The sequence below is a fragment of the Balaenoptera musculus genome, chromosome 16, assembly GCF_009873245.2.
Source record: "Balaenoptera musculus isolate JJ_BM4_2016_0621 chromosome 16, mBalMus1.pri.v3, whole genome shotgun sequence".
NCBI classification, from domain to species: Eukaryota; Metazoa; Chordata; class Mammalia; order Artiodactyla; family Balaenopteridae; genus Balaenoptera; species Balaenoptera musculus.
The window spans coordinates 38,349,036-38,367,215 of NC_045800.1; the positions used below are offsets into that span (position 1 = coordinate 38,349,036).

Sequence of the window (18,180 nt, forward strand, 5' to 3'; positions counted from 1 at the left end):
CTTCATTTATTTACATTTCTCCCTGTTTTTGTAAACAGGCATATATAGATGCTTATAATCAATACCTTGGGAATACGGTAAGAATGGGGAGAGTTGTAAACAGAGAATCAATACAAACCACATTTACCTTCTAGGTACTTGCAATTTGGAGGTAGGTATGTATTCCACATTTGATCAAGTCTTTTTCCCCCATTCCTATTTTTCTCCACACCTTTTATGATTACTACCTGAAAATTTCGCTTCAGGAAAACAAACAAAATGTTTTACCCCAGATTCTAGGTCTATCTAGATTAATATTTGTATAAAAGGGAGGTTGTGCGAGTTTCTGGGAAATAAGTTTTACACAAGATTTTATTCCATTTTTTAAAATTACTCATCCACTCACCAAGTCCAAACTTAGGTTGTCCAGTGTTGCTTGAGATTACTGATAGTTTTGCAAAGCCGACCTTTGCTGCTCCCCAACCCCTCTTTTATGGGCAACATTCCTCAGGCTGACAGAGACTCTGCTCTGAGCCACATCAAGCACCTCGCCCCAGAGCAGTGGTTCCAAGCGTGTTTACTTCATGGACTAGTAAAATCCCTCGAAATATTTTGGGAACCAATATCATATTGCTATCTTTTTATTCTGCAATTAAGAATTTAAAAAGTAAAGCATAGCTACAAGAATTTAATGCAAAGAATAACCCACCCAAAAATATGTAGTAAAGATATCACCTCATAACAATGCATAAATAGAATACATTTTGCTCTATGAAAAAGTTCATAATCCTTATTTTTTCTCTTCTTGCCATAGATTGACTTTTAGGAACCACTACCTTTGAGCTTTGCATAGGGGCTATAAAAGAATAAGTTAACCAAATATTCAATTTCTGCTGTTTATGTACTATGGCATGGGTTCAGGTTTACACTGGCAGCAGAGTAGAGGAAGTGAGGAAACGTATGAATCAGCTCCATACCATCTCAGGCCTCCTAGCTATTCATATTGCCAGTGTGGTCAGTACCTCACAAACACAATGGACAGGGGAAATGCCAACACAAAGATATTATTACTCAGAGCTTACCCCAATCAAGTTAGTGTGCAACTAGGAGACAATAAGATTTCCTTGAAATCCAGGGACAGTTTAAGGAAAGTCACCCTCTGACGTTGGAATTGATTAAAAACCGATTAAAAAGATGTAGTGTGTGTATCAAAAGCACAAGTGATGGTTTAGACATCTCCATCTGCCGTCAAGACTCAGGCATACCCAAGTTTAAATAAAGTGACCCTGAAGAATGTAGAGCAACATATGCAAACAATAAAATTACCTACAGTCTTTTATAACACCAGAGCGTTGTTTTAATGTGAATTCTTTCAAATGCAGTTGAGAAATAGGAGGGCAGTAGTACCACAGGGGAATCATATTGGTTTTGTACATGTTTACGTTTTCTCACAAGCAAACAAATATTTGCTTCAGCAAATATGAAAATCTTAAGAAAAAAACTGAAAATCTCCAGAGGTCTCTTCCTTTAGTGCCATAGTGGCTGCTACGGAGGCCTCAAGAACCACGGGGTTTTCCACCATGTTACACTCTTCAGCAAAAGCGTAAGTGCCGATGAAAAAACCACAAAGACATTTCCCCTTTGGTAAAATGATGGACTGATGAAGAAGGCTATATCCTGGGTATTTTTAATTTTGGTCAAATTGGTCTCTTTTAGAAGCAGCTTCCGCTCAGGACCTATTACATCTCAAAGGAGGAAGCATAAGCCCCAGAGTTTAGGCTGCAAAGATGTCCCTAGATTCAGAGGCTGGGAAAATGTTATTAATCTTGCTAGTCACTTTTCTTTATTGTTTTTGTTAGTGCTTTCAATTTAGGTTTTGAATTACCTGCACCAACTCTATCTTCCTACAAGCCCTGATACTTGTAACGCACAGTTTTATAGAACTATGGTTGTAGCCAAAATATATGTATTTCATTTTCACCCAGCAGTCAAAGACCCGATGTGACCCTTGGAAGGGCAGTGGTCTAGAAGGAGGTTACTAGAAGGTTATTAGAAGGAATTGGAATTGAGCTTCCAGCATCATTAGAGGAAATGGCTCCTGATGTGATTCTAATTCTTGTCATTGAAATATCTCTGCTTTGGACAAAGGCAATGCATCAGACTCTCCTGGCTTAACGAGAAAAGAAGGGGAAAAAACAGTAAAGAATATTTAATTCTCTTATTTCTAATTACGTGTTTGCTCTGCAATCTTCTAATCCAGGATTGGTATATAGGATTCCTCTCAAGTGCCAACTCCAATTGACTGGTAGTGGCTGCCTGAAGCGATGAAGTGAGAAGGATGCTGAGGCCACTTCTGGGCTCAGTGGAGAAGAATGCCACAATTGATTAGTGATGTCTTTCAGGAGATACCGCACATGTGTCACCCCTATAATCTATGTTACAGTTGAGGAAATTTGCCTACTAAGATGAATGGTCTGGGCAGACGACAAGATTCGGTTCTGGAATCGGTACATTTACTTTTGTAAATGAACAAATCGATTCTGTGATAACCAGTCCATCTCTGTCAGTTTCACCTGAGGCTGCTCATTTGGGTGAATTGAGAAAATGGAGGGTTTAAACCAGCAATGCTGAAGACCTTAGAAATCCTGACACTGAGATGCTGCTTGCCTGAAAAGGCCCTGCTTAAAGGATTCTGCCGCTCAGTATCTTTGTCCTAGTTATGCATTTACTAACTAGTAAGTTAGTAAGTGCATAACAAGTACTTCTTCTCTTACCCTGTTTAATATTTGCCATATTTTATCAATTGTAAGGTGCCATCAAATCGGTATGCACCAGGAGACAGTCAAGATGTAGTGTTCACACATGTGAATTTGGTTATTTTTAGTGGTCTAACAGTGGGACCACCACCGCAACCCCTTGATATTTAAAGTAACAAATAATTTAAGGACCATTTGAGAAAAGAATATGAGCCTTGGTTGCTACCTAAAAACCTTTCTTTACCACTGGAGAGAAAGTGCACAATCAGAACTTGAAGAACAGGTATCAGCGTCTTGGAGGAAAACCCCAGAAAGGACAATTCCGTGGAGCACTCTTGTAAGAAATGGTGCATGGCCAGCACTCAAGGCTGCACAGAGGACAGATTATATGGGGAAGAGCATGGACATTGACACCCTTAGTGAAAGAGTGCTTCACAGAAGTCAAACTCTGAATGTGAAGATTCTGGAAAAGCTAACCAACTTATTCCTCTTTTATTTCCTTTTTATGTTTGCAAAAGATCTACATGTAGATAATTCTAAAAGAACTTCTCTAGTAAGTATAAAATAAAGCTTTGTGTCATGCTGACACCATTTAAAAAAATTTCTCATTGGTGCTTAAAATATTGATGGTGCCTTAGATTCAGTGAAATGCAGTATAATCTACATCCATAACAAGCTGCAGCAAGCACCTGATTGTTCATAGGTTGTCTAAGTTCTCTCAAGTTAGTTGCACAGCTAGGATTAAAGCTTATGAGACCTTAATTCTTGCCTAGCTCACTTGAATATCACCTAGTGCCATATTTCAGAAAGTCAACAAATGGGCTGAACGGCCAACTAGAACTGGTCACCCTAAAATAGAGCCACCGTGTAGGCCAAATCAATGAGATTGTTCTATGGGTAGACTTCTGACAGTCCAAGGACAAGCTTTAGCTGTCAACATAGGTTTGGAAGAAAGAAGGTACGTTGTCATGTGTGTCACTGAATTTTTTTGCTAACCATCAACTATAATTTTGTGGAAATACCCATTTAGCCTACTTGTCTGCCTCCTTCTCTCTTTTCATCTTTAATTTCATTCTCACCCCCAAGAGACTATTTTTGTGTGACTTTTCACAATTAATAATCATTCTAAAAAGAAACTACTAGGTTAAATCATATAAAAGTTGACAGTATTTTACCATTTCTGACCTGCAGAATCAGCAAATTTATGTAGTTTAATTTAATACATGACATAGGAGACACTCACATACAGCAGTTCGCAGAGACATTTATCATTACTGAGAGCCTTCTAAATACAATAGCTCTTCCATTTGAGCTTCTGCCAGCTCTGTGGGAGCCACTGAACAACACTTTTTGTGTAGCTGGTTCCCTATGAACACCATTTGATCAACTATGTGTACGATATTCTGTCTTTTTTTAAACTCAGTAAACATTGCACACTTCATGTGGGCTAGGCACCATTTTCAGCCTTGGGTACAAAGATTAGTGCATCACAGCCCTCACTTTTCAGAGCATGCAGTCTAGGAAGGGAGACAGGCATGGACATAATTACAGTGCAAAATAGCAAGTAACATAATAGATATAAATAACATGCTGAAAAGGCACTTACCCTCCCTGGCAGAGCAAGAAGACCTCTGAGCAGGTGACATTTGTGCTAGTTCTTAAAGGATAAGCAAATTACTTGGCAGAAAAGAGAGGGAACAATACAACATCACTAAGCAGAATGACTTGTTCAAAGTCACAGAAGCACAACAAAGAAGGATGTGCTTGAAGAACCTTCGTTTGAATGTAGATAGGACACATGGCAAAAGTGAGAGAAGCAGCAAGAGGGGAGGCTTGGATGGAGGTAAGATTGGGTTATGAAGGGCCTTCCATGGGGGGCTGAGGAGTTTGCATTTTATTCTACAGGTGGAGAGGAGTCACAAGACACACATGGGTTTAAATCACTTAGCTATAAAACTGCTTTTTCTGCTTTGAATTTGTATGTCCAGTCCAGTCATCACCTAAGTATATAGAACCATTATATTAGCGACCCGCAGTATCAGCTTCTGCAGTTTGAGTTCTTTCTTACCCGCCTTGGCACACATGTGAGCCCAAGCATCCTGGATTTCCAAGGAGTTGTTTCAGCCCTGACATCTCTCTTAAACACAGTCATTGAGCTGTGGTTCCTCACTGTGGCTGGAAGCATAGCCAAAGGCTGCATTACTGTGAGAGATTGTGGCTTTGACAATTACGTGCTCCTCCACTGCAGGGCTCTCTACTTCACATGGGTGAAGGAGGTTGCCAGCACACCCTTCATGTTTTCATATTTTCCTCATCGGGTAATTGTAAAATGGGCAAATCCACCTAAATGCAGCAAGATTGATTTCATCCCAACTGCAGACTGGCTAATCAGTGGCCCAGTTTTCCAGCCATGTGATCTGGCATCTGGCACTTACCACCTCATCAAATGAAATTACACAGCACCCATAAAGTACCACCTCACCCCTAGGCAGAACTTTTTCCCTTAAGCTACCTCCTGCTTAACACTTGTCTAATGTTTAATAGTACCGTGGTTTATCCATACAGGGATGTCAGCTGGAATGTATCAAAACTTTACTACAGATGGAGATTTATATATGTGTGTGTATAAATTAAACATAGATAGACACACATATAGGTATATATATATATGAATATGTATGAATGAGTTATCCCATTTATGTGAATTTTCCAGATGACTATTAAACATTTTTGTTTCATTTTACTTAAATTAAGTCTTTATGGAAACATTTCTGAAGGGGTTGGAGGGGCGAGTTCAGGAGTTCTGCTTTGTTTGAATGTTTCTTCACCTCCGAGCTTTCTGTCCTTGGGAAAGTAACAGTCTTTCTGAGGCTCAGCTTTCTCAGCTATAAAATGAGAATAGTAGTAACTACCTCATAGGTTGCTGTGTGAATTAAGTGGGGTGTGCGTGTAACGCATTTGGTATGCAGTGAACATTCGAGAAATGCCAACAATTAATACTTTATGCATATTAGAGTTGATTCTGGAATATTGGGGCCTTCATCATGAGCATTAATGATTGCAGGAAAACTAATAGCTGGTACCCTTGGGGACTATTAAGAGCCAGAAAGCTATTTGCCCTCCACTAAGTGACCCCAGACTGCCAGGCTTTTTCCCAGCCCTGTCTGGTTTTCGAGTATTTCTACAGCATCCCTTGCTTTCAGACTACGAATTGTCATGTTCTAAAATCGCTAATATATAGGAGCCCAGCAGTTTTCTTTCTCCCTTAGTGTTTCACCGACAAATCAAGTCATCCAACTTGTTTAAATTCCATCTAAAGCAGGAGATTAAAAAGCTCCCATTGAACACCCAAGTCTGTGCTTCAGTGTCTGTACTATGTGCTATCTATTTTAGCCACTCAAAGATCTTTTCTACCCATTTCAAGTTTATCGGCTATGGAAAGACAAATAGTGCACGATCTCACATGTGGAATCTAAAATAGTCAAATGCATAGAAGCAGAGAGTAGAATGGTGATCGCCAGGGGCTGGTGGGAGGGGAAAATAAGGAGATGTTGGTCAAAGGGTACAAAGTTTCAGTTATATATGATGAATCAGTTCTAGCAATCTAATGTACAGCAACATGACTATAGTTAATTATACTGTATTATACACTTGAAATTCCTAAGAGAGCAGATCTTATTAATTACCTTGATTATGGTGATTATTTTTCAATGTATACATATAATACAACATCAAGTTGTACATCTTAAATATATACAATTTTTATTTGTCAATTATACTTCAGTAAAGCTGGGGAAAAAAAGAAATTATGATTCAACATAATAAATTAAAACTATGACCTAATTTTCTTAAAAGATTATCTGCAGTGTCTATGATAGATGATATTGCTATCAAGTGACCTCCAGAAAAGTGAGGGGATACTTTTAACATTTTACATTTGTATCTGATACAGGTCTTTAAAGATCCATATCTTAAGTGATTCAAGAAGGAAATAATTGTACCACCTCTTTTTTTAAAGCAAAATATGGCATATAAATAAAAATATCTATGCAAAGTTTTTCTGGTTTTAAAAAATTATAAAAGCATATACTAACTCAGCCTATCAAAAACCTAAATCAGCTCCATAATCCAAATAGCATTTATTACATTTCTTGATTTTTTGGTGTGATTTTTAAACAAGCAAATCCTCATGGGCCTTATTCTATTACTCTTCATGAAAACACTGTATAAGAGAGACCAGAACTGCCACGTTGTAGTCTATGTGAATGGCGCCCCCTGAAGTTGTGCGGGAAAGTAGTCCCAAGTGAGATTGCCTTTATGATAGCTTTGTGTAATTTGGTTTTTTAGGGAGTTTTTGGTGCTTCAGTAGCCAAAGCACCAGTGTCCAAGATAAATACATTCATCTCCAGCTCATTCCACTTTCTGTGAATGCTTGTTAGCAACATACATTCCAATTTAGAGAATAATTTTTCCAGGAAATAACCTCTATACCTTTTTCATCATTTCAAATATTATAAACCTGGTTCTACAAAATAAAATAAGTCCCAGACTTCAGCTGATTCTCCCTACTTTTGGTGCATATATAGTAAATTCTAAATTCTTAATAGACTTTATTTATAAATTTTGTGTTTTTAAAATCTGAAACACAATATTCCTCTTATTTTGCCTCTCGGTATGTCCCTTCCTCCTGTCAACCCTCTCCCCCCACACACACACACACACACACACACACACACACACACACACACACACACACACACACAGACACTGTGACCTGCCCCACAGATTCCTAAACAGTACCCATAGACTGTGACGTTTACACAGGCTGCTCCTTCTCTTTGGAAAGCCCTTTACCTGTTTCCTCCCCTGGCAAACTTCTAGGTGTCCATCAGAACTCACATGAAGTGACCAGTCATGCCCCTTTGAAGCTTTCTCTGTCCTCTGTCAGGTGTGCTGGCCTCCTCCCATGTGTTCTCATAGCACCTTGCCTTTCACTCTGTCTTAGGCCTTAGACACTTATATGCCAGCAGTCATGCTGAACTGGAAACTCCTTAAGGACATGACCCTTTAAATCTCTTTTGAATCCACCTTGTCTGGCACATAGCAGGTTCTCAATAATAGGTGAATGATTTCATGAATTTTATTCTCCCTAATGAAAAGATTAACTGTACTTTCAACTAATTTAGCAGATCATGACCTATTAATTTTGAAGTTCAATACACTTCTGGTTATCTTATCAAATAACTGAAAAAGTAAACATTTAAAAATTTCAATGTAAACACTTGGGCGAGAATCATGCAATTCTTCAGCTCTTCCAGGGAGACCAGATATGGTTACATTTGCACAGAGGAGCAGTTTATGGAACTAGTTGGAAATAGTCTACGTTTTCAGGCTATCTTCTTTATCAAGATTGAAAGTCAGTACATAATTGACAATAAAAGGATATGGTGTTCTAATTAGTGGGAATAAAGGAAAAGTAGTCCTTGCCCTTGTGACTGATTGGTTTAGGAAAATGTTTTCATTCGTAGAGGAAGGAAGAGGTCCTTACTTTTTTTTCCCTCCCCATGGTGAAAAATTTCAAGCTGAATGACAATTAGCACTAATCTGGCACTTTATAAATTGTGATGTAGCCTTGCTAGTCAAGCTGTGAATGTATATTGTTTGCACTTAATCCTTAACTTAGCCAAGGGGCCTTGGCTTAGCTTTCCGTTGCTCGTTGTGAAACACCTTGATTTCTCCAGGTAGAGAAACGTTCCCCAGGTGGACATTGACGTGACAGCACAACAGAGCACAGAATGTCAATTTCAATTATTTTTTTAACATTTTCAGGTTACAAATGCTGCTGCCAACTCTCCTGGTCAAATGACTCTTCATCTCAAACCTTTTCTTGTGTGTGGAGGGGATGGATTTACTCAGTCCAACTTTGATGGCTGCGTTACTTCTGCCTTATGTGTTCTGGAAGCTTTAAAGAATTATATTTAGTACCTGTATTCTTATTTTTTACATGTACTTTGGGGTTTTCACAATTTTCTGTCATTGATTATTTTGTTTTCTATTTTGTTGAGAGAAATTACCGGAAAATTGTTCTTTACTGATTGTTATTTTTCATATGGAGTATAAAATCAATTTTATAATTTCAATAGTTACAACTCATGCTAGAATGAAATTCCTTGTACTTTATACTTTTCTCCACTTTTCTGAATTGCCATGTCTACTCCTTGTTGGAGGCAAAGTAGTGCTTAAGAAAAACAAATGACTCTCCCCCAAAATTATGTCAAATCAAAGTAACAGTTCATGTTCAGAAACCTTTATTATTCTTTTGAAAATTTCAATCCCAAGTGAAGAATAATCATTATCAAGGCCTCATTATAAATCTTCAAGTATGTCCTTGATTCAGTATTTTTACAAATTGCCAAACTACAAGATTCCTCCAAACTGTGGATAACAGAGTGTAATTTTTGTTTCTCATTTCTCTTCCAAGTTATTAAATGATCCTGAATTGTAGGTCACATATGTCATCATCTCTAAGAACGCTGTTTGGAGGGCAACTTGACTGACAAAGAAATGTCTCTTCAAATTTTCAGAAAATAACCAGATTCAACTTGACTTTCCAAGTCACACATTACTTTTTAACCTTAAAAAAAAAATCCAGTCTTAATAGGAAAGATAAAAATTAAGGAGAAACTGAGAGAAATTATATTGATCTTTACCTTTTGCTATCTCCTGTGGCTAGCGCTGTTACTTTTATGTCCTCTGCGGTATGTGCTGTGGCATTTAGACTCTTGTCAAGTTTAATGAATTTAATACAAAAAAATTTACTGAACCAGAAAATAGATGCACTTAAAACAGTTCAATATTTGCCAACTTAGCGGTTCAGCATATCACCCACATGCTTCAGTGACAACCCCATGACTTGCTGGCTGGAGAGAAATTGATCCCCAGCCTTCCAAACAAGCTACCTGTTGCTAATTTGGAAAGCGAAATGGTGAGCTCCATTTTGCCATTTTGAAAGGAAAGAAATTGTTGCAACCTCTCAAACTGAGAAAAGTTCAACAAAAGACTCCTTAGCTTGGTAATATTTAAAATCTCACACTTGCGTGCCCACTATCATACATACACACACACAGGCATGGGCAGAATTTGTTTATGTAACTACAGAGTGGGTTTTGTGATTCTATGGAATGTCATTATACATCTCCTATTAGCAACCAATTCAGGGAAAACTGAAATGCCTACATGTGGTTAATATCACTTATTTTTGAAAGCATAGAAAGCAGAAGGGAAATTACTGTGATCTCCGGTATGATATGATAAAAATATTGAGATTTCTTTCATCTTTTTGGCCTATATTTGATTAACATTTGTCTTTATTCTGGTTATACCCTTAAAATATGGTAAAATAATACATTCAAATATGTTAAGTAACTATTTTGTTTTTAACTAATATAATTCTGGAGCCATTTGAGTGAAAGCATACTGAAGATTTACAAGCAACGTTATATTCGTTTCATGAGTGTATCTACTCCCAAGAAGAGAGAGAAAATGATTTCTAAAGGTGGAGTGGGTTACCTACAGAAATTATTCTAAGCCATTACTGACGACTTTTAATATCTATTCATTCGAAGTGTGTTTCCCTAATAATTGTGCATCTGCTTAAAAAAGACTCTGGCAATACGAGAATGCACTCAACCCTGCTTAGTATGTAGATCATTGTTACTTTGCTAATTTAATCATTTTGAAAATTCATTTTACATTTAGATCCATCTCTGATAGAAACAGACCAATTCCCTGATGCTCAAATAAGGAAAGAAAATGTTTCAAAAGTTTGTTTTTCTATTTTCATTTACCTCTTCCTCTTGAGAAATTGAAATGGATATGGGACTATCTTGTGCTAGAAGCCATCAAGCCTCAGATGGCCAGGATGCCCTAAATGACCCAGGGCAAAGGCAGCTAAGTCCCCTGAGAAATAGGGGTCAGCACCTTTTGGCAGAGTTACCAAGGTGTATGTATGTCAGCTCCACAGGACCACACAGCACCACAGTACTTCCAAACAAGAACTTTTATTAAACCAGCCAAGGAAATCTGCTCTGTTTTGAAAGGAGCATATTCAAGTGAGAAACGGCTTGAGCAGTGGGGTGATTTAATACTTGTTAGCTGATAAATATAGACTTTGCTGGAATAAAACTTTATGATGCAGGGTTGAAAAGCTTAATTACTAAACTGTCTATACACATCTTGCTCAGGCAGCGAGGGTGACAAATTATAGCAGTCGAATAGTATGTTTCACCTTTGGCATTTCTGAAGGGGAAAAGTATGCCTAAAAACATCGAGAAAGCAGTAATAATCCCAGACCAGATATTACTGAGGGAAACAAAGACACGTCACCAAGTCTTCTATGCAAAATGCCACCGTCACCACCCCTCCGCCTACTTACTGCCTTGTTAAGTAAAAAGAACAAGGTCAATTTTACATTTATCTGGCATTTTATACATATATATATATATATTTCCATCCTCCTAACATCTTGTGAAATAAACAGAGCAGAGAATTCTTATTCACATTTGACAAATGAGGAAACTGAGGCACAGAGATTGGCCAACCAAGGTCACATCATCAAATGCAGGACAAGAACCCAGGCCTCCCATGACCCATTTCCATTTACGTGGCACCATGCCGGTGCCAGATGAACATGATAATTAAAGCTGAACTGAAATATTAGTTGGAGGTGCAGTCAGCACCATGTGGTTCTCTTATTGATGTTTCATTTCAGAGAGCTAACACTAATCCTGATGTGATGTATACAGGAGTCTAATATAGAATGAAGTCTCCGTAAGTACTGGCTAAGTGATTTATATTCCTGTTATTTTCATTTGCTGGTTTATTTCCTTCTTTGGGGGGCACTTGCTGTGAAAAATGGCTGTATCCTAATGACACTGAATTTCAACCCAGCAGTAGTTGGTTAGCAAACAGGCTTCCTCTGCATTCAGCGTTTCCTTCTGTATTCCTCTTTGTCTCTCCATTCCCTTTGTTTCATTCTCTCCTCTATTAGTTTCTACCATTTCTTTCTCCCCTCTTATTTTTCCCTCCCACTTCTTACCCTGTGTCCCTTCTCAGAAATCTGGAATATAAATGCAATCACATTATGACTCATAGCATTTGTAATTTTTTGCTTTAATATAATCTCTTTTCTCTAAAATTTAAAGCAGTCAATGCTGCATTTTATTCAAGTTGATAGGACAATCATTATTTTGATTTTTCAAAAGTAATGCAAGAATTCAAAACTATCTGTAGCTTTCAGGGATCTCAGTGCTAATAACCTAAAATATATATGCAAATCATGGTATCAGGCTCTGTGGTGGACACAATGGAATATAATTAGCCATCTCCACCTAAAGATGCTAGTTAGGGGGAGACAAGTCCCATAGAGTGGGAGGCATGGTAAAGGTACATGTTGGTGGAATCGCAGATAGTAAGTAAGATGCTGTATCTCATGAAACTGGGAATCCTAAGAGAAAGAACCATGTTTCCTTGGAAGAGAGAGGGTCTCCAAACAGAAGCAGAGATCCATCAAGAAAACACTTCCGACAGCATCCCTCTCCTCCACACCATAGCTGGGCAGACCTGGCTGACTCTAGGAATCCAAACTGTGTATCAGAGTGGTCAGGATAAGTGAGTACTTTCTGTGGAGAAGGCTCAGTGAAACACAGAATGTAGTGTCTGGGAAAAGGAAAAAGCCTTTGCAAACCTCAGACTAGCTGGTTCAGGACTGAGCTGCTATAATCCAGTCTGGAATGTCCTTGTGTTTCAGCCAGTATCATCTGGCCAGGTAAGCCAGTGAGGGTTGAAATGGTATTCTGTCCTGTGTTTCCTTCTCAACAGACAGTAATTATGGTCCACTTAAGAGTTCACAGCAGAACCCATCAAATGAACCTGCTAAGGAAAAAGAATTTCTAAAGAGTGTGTTAATTGAAAAGGCATGCAGAATCATGGAATCCTGGAATGTCTAAATTTAGAGCAACTTGGAGACCATTTAGGCCAGTTCTTAGCCATCTTGGATTTTGAACCTACTAGAGAAGCTATGGAAAGCTATAAGATTTTCTCCTAATAACAGCAACAAAAATAACAATGCACATAGAGCCTGCTGGCTAGCTGCCTGTTTTTGTAAATAAAGTTTTATTGGAACATAGCCTTGCCCACTTGTTTGTGTATCATCTGTGGCTGTTTTTGCACTACAACAGTAGGGAGGGGTGTTTGCAACAGAGACCGTATAGCCTACAAAGCCTAAAATAGTTCCTATCTAGTCTTTTAAGAAAAAATTTGCTGACTCCTGTTTTAGGGGGTTACAAACCCTCCAAAATCTATTTTTAAACACCCGGGGGTCTATGGACCTCAGATTAATAACATCTAAATCTCCATCCTATTGCTTTATGTAAATATAGGCATATCTTAGATCCACACATCTGGTCCATTGTTCCGTGATCCTCTGCCCCATTGTAAATCCTTTAAGAGGAGCAGTACCGCTTTGCACTTAAAAACACGCCCCCTGGAGTTAAATAGATCTGTGTTTTAACCCAGACTTTTGCTCCTCATTGTGTGACCTTGCAGTTAAATAGCCTCACAGCCTCCTTCATCACTGAAAAATGAGTTAGTGGTAGCTGCCTCATAGGATTGTTCTGCGGCTTAAATATATATAAAACCTTAAGAGAGTACTGGACACACAGTAAGTGCGTAATAAATGATAGCAATGATGGTAGTGATGATGATGAAGGGAAAGAAGAAAAGGGAGGAAGAAAGTATAAGCAGATCCTCCTGGTGCGTCTGAGGCCCCTGCGAAGGCCAGTTCCCTCTGCATTTGCGTAGGACACGTAGGAGAGTTGATGGTAAGGAGAGTTTGTCCATTGATTAAATGATGGTGAAACTCGGTAACAGCTCTAGGTTTCTTCAAAACCTTCATGAAGGGCTTCCCTGGTGGCGCAGTGGTTGAGAATCTGCCTGCCAATGCAGGGGACACGGGTTCGAACCCTGGTCTGGGAAGATCCCACATGCCGCGGAGCAGCTGGGCCCGTGAGCCACAACTACTGAGCCTGCGCGTCTGGAGCCTGTGCTCCGCAACAAGAGAGGCCGCGATAGTGAGAGACCCGCGCACCGCGATGAAGAGTGGCCCCCGCTTGCCACAACTAGAGAAAGACCTTGCACAGAAACGAAGACCCAACACAGCCATAAAAAATTAATTAATTAATTAAAAAAAAAAAAAAAAACCTTCTTGAAACAGAACAGCAGGGGCTACCTGAAGCCAGCTGTGGGCCACTTTCTTTTTTCCTGTCGAAGTTGGTAAGTAGACGCTTGGGGAAAAGGGGGGTTTGCTCTAAAGCGGTCCTTGAAAAGAAACCAGGATAGGTCATTACCAGGAGTAGGGATGAAGCAAAATAGAAGCATTCTCTGCAATGAACGGTGTCTTATCCTCAGCAAGTATGTGTGCTGAATGCAAAGAATTGCACGCTTGGATTGGATTCTGCTGAAGATTATTTACTTAATCTCTGAAATACTGTGAAAACTGGGAGTGAGTTATTTTACGTTCTTGACATGTTTGGCTAAGTATGCAGATTCATTTCCTGTCCCTGGCCTTCATTTTAAAAAGCCCAACTCCTGGTAAGTTCTATGACGTCCTGAACTTACCACTTTCTAGATGTGTAATCCTGGACCAGTTTCTTATGTCTCTGAGCCTCAGGAGCTTCATCTATAAAGTGGGGATACTAATTTTACCTGCCTTAGGGTTATTCTGAGTGCTATGGAATATACTATGTAAAGTGCTTAGCATTGTACTCTGCACATAGAAAATAACAAACGTGAGCTGTTATTATTACTATTATTGTTAGAGAAATATGACTTAGGAAAATCATTCCCTCTCATAACCATCACTGCATCTCTAGGTAGCTTTAGATCTCGCTAGGAAGCCAGTTCATTACTCATTAAACTCATTGGGGACTGTATTGAAGTGCCACTGTAAGTTTGGCCTTAGTTAGAGTCATTTTTCCTCAGAAATTCTTACTGACCCTTGAGTGAATGAATGAATAAATGCTTTATGGTTTATTGCAATGCTCCTTAACATACCTTGCACAGGATCCTGTTTTTCCTCAGCCAATCTAGTCTCCCCACTCTTGTGATACCAATCACATGTGTATTGTACTAACTGGTTCAATATCTACTTGCCACCAAAACTGCAAGATCCACAGAAGCAGGGGGCTGGGCACATAGGAGGTACTCAGTAAACATCTGTTGATCCAATGAATGAATGGATTCAACTAATGAACATTTCTTATTTTAATTGCATCAAGTACCAAAGTGAAACATTGCTGATACAGAATTATCCCATAGAAGAAAAATGTACCAACCTTATCCTCAATAGAGGAGATAATTACAACAGTACCTACATTCTCCCTGTTTGGTCTCTATTCAGTCAATAGGTGATCTCAGAAAGTCCCTACTTTATGCTGCCTCCCACTATTTGGGAAGTCCTTTTTGGAGGGAGAGAGAATATGGGAGAGCTGCTCTACCATTTGAAACTGCCTAATAAACACTTGTACTTCACTTATCATTTTGCCTAGTGTTTAAAGATTTCTGCCTATGAAGCCAAAAATTTGAGCAAAGAAAAGCACCAGACTAAAGAAGCCTGATGAGTCTTTTGTGTTTTTTATGAAAAGCTGGAGTCATATATATTGAAATTTATTGAAAACTAGACAATTGAATTACCTGGAGAGGGAGGTTAACTGAATTTCAATTTAAATCATTATTAACTAGAAATCCTTTCTTGCATCAACTTCTGCATTTCTGTCTTTCCTGAATGCTTGGTTCACTTCTTCTTTTTTCTTTTTTTTTTAAGTGCCTCTGGTATACATGGCATATTAAAGTTGAATGAATCTTGAAAAGCCTTGGAATCAGGATTTCTTTAGAATGTAGGAAGCTCTATGGGGACAGAGTTTTTTGTCGTTTTTTCTTCACTTTGGAATCCTCAGTACCCAGAACAGTGCCTGTCATATATTGAATGAATAATCCAAGAACATTCAGACCATCAGCAGCAATTAGGAAGCTGTGTTATATAATTAAAAGATGTAGCAAAAGAAATGAAAAACTAACAGTTTATGAAGTCTGACAAGAGACAAAAAAATGAAAATGAAAAAGCTTTCAAGTCTTACTTATTAATATGTAAGTTCCATAAAGACAAGAATCATGTCTAACTTGTCTAAAATATATTCCCAAAACCTAGCACAGAGTAGGTCACATAGTAGACACTGAATAAATTTTTGTTGAATGGTTAAATGATTGAAAAAAGGAAAGCTTAAGTGAAAATGAGCACTACATTCTAAAAAATCCAAGAGAAAGAATCCTAGAAATATAATACTTAAGTGGGTCCTGTCTGTGTAGTTGGTGTGTTTGTGATGCACACATGTGCCAGAGTGGGGAGGGAAGGACAATGATGCTGTTCCCTGTGTAAACAATCAGCATAGCTCCTGTGGCAGTATGTTCTGCATTCTGCTTTATCACCTCCCAACAACATGTTTTCAGGGTTTCTTGGCTCACATTTTTATTTTCTTGGTATTCTTTTTATTAGAATTGATTTAAAGGTGACAAGAGTTAGATCTAGCATAGGACCCACTTCTACAAGACAAGTCACCAACCTCAAACTCACACAGTATATTTTAACCATTAAAATAAACCATGTTTATTTACCCTTTGGAAAACAGTTAAACTATTTACTGCAAACCAAAAGATTGTCAAAAACTAAAGTGTCAATGATACAGAGGCCATTGTGGAGAAAACAAAAACTGGCAAGTGTCACTTCATGGAGAAGAGTTTATTATCTGGGGTGAACAGCACTCTGACAAATTAGCTCTATATTAGAGGAAAGAGCTAAAAGAATGTGCCTATAACCAGGATATCTGTTCTTTTAATAAACTATATTGATAGTAGCAATAATGAAAACCTTATCATTATTTCAACAGATGCTAAAAATTATGTCATAAAATTAACATATATTACTGATAAAACCTATGGTAAACTCATAAAAGGAGGATGCTATCTTAGAGGGGTAAAAACTATTTTATAACTATAACAGGCATCACAATTAAGAACAAATTACTAGAATCATCTACATTAAATTAGGAAGACATCAAAAATCCTTGCATCGATATTTTTGAAATTCCTAGGGAATGCATTATGGCATGGAACATATTTAAGAGATGTGAACATTGGAAAAGAAAGGCAGAACGGTTACTAATTGCTGTCAATATGATTATACTCCTAGAAAACTCAGGTGAACTAACTTTTAGAATTAATAAGACACTTCTAGTCACTACTAGAGAGGCTGAATTATAAATACTCAAAGCTCAATAATTTTTCTGTATGCCATAATAATCGATGCAAATATATCTTTATATATTTTTATTAACAAACAACATAGAATACAAAGGAATATCTCCAGGAAGATATATACAGGATTTATACAAGCAAACATTTAAAAATTTTTAATGATATTTTTAAAAATTTGAATAAGTAGAAATATATACCATGTCCCTGAAGGGGAATACTGAATATTATGAATTTTTCCATTTTCCTCTAATTAATCTATAGATTAAACATAATCACAATGGGATTTTGTTAATATGAAAAGTAATTCTAAAGTTCATCTGGAAAAAACTGACAGGTGAACGTAACTGATAAGTTTATGAGCAAGCAGGTCATAAGCATTGAACTTAACTATTAAGACATATTGTAAAATTAGATAAATAAAACAATTCACTATTGATTCTAGAATTGACACAAATCAATGGAAATAATGGCTATAAAAGCACATAGTGTGATAAAGGAAGCATTACAAAACTAATGAGAAAGGAAGAATTATTTAACAAATGATTTAAGGAAAATTGACTTACTATTTGGTTAAAGAAGAAGAAAGAAAGAAAAAAGAAATCAAAGGTGATACTATTCTTATACCATATATTACAATAATTTCTAGATGGATTAAAGAGGCAAATATGAACAAATATACATTTTCTCTTCAAAAAAAAAGGAAAATTTAGGTAAATATTCAAAACCCCCAGAAAACAAAACTAAAAGTTTACAGATGAATTATGAAAAAACACTTGCAAATGGCTCATAGTAAAAGTATTAATATCCCTAATATAGAGAAAACTTATTAACAAATGTTAAAACTTTGGCTCAATTTTTTTAAGAATTAAAAAAATTTAAATTTAAAATATCTTTTAAAGTATTAAAAGCACTAAACTGAAAAGATATATGCAGCCCCATGTTCATTGCAGCATTATGTACAATCCAAGATATGGAAACAATCTAAGTGTCCATCAGTGGATGAATGGATAAAGAAATTGTTATATATATATATTTGTCCATTTCCTATTATGGACATTAAGTTGCTTTAAATTTTTAT

The 18,180-nt window shown here is 37.4% G+C and overlaps 1 protein-coding gene across 5 annotated transcripts in view; it reads left to right on the top strand.

The window, feature by feature from the left end:
- The window catches only part of RNLS (renalase, FAD dependent amine oxidase), a 307,477-nt gene that overhangs the window by 261,393 nt on the left and 27,904 nt on the right, over positions 1–18,180 (top strand). For 2 of the 5 annotated variants that reach the window (XM_036829129.1, XM_036829131.1), the window contains exon 7: positions 8,565–12,992. The exons of the other annotated variants lie outside the window; for them this stretch is intronic. In XM_036829129.1, coding sequence (XP_036685024.1) covers positions 8,565–8,717 — 153 coding nt within the window. In that variant the 3' untranslated portion in view covers positions 8,718–12,992. Of the gene's footprint in view, positions 1–8,564; positions 12,993–18,180 lie in introns of those variants that run through there. 5 annotated transcript variants of the gene reach the window in all.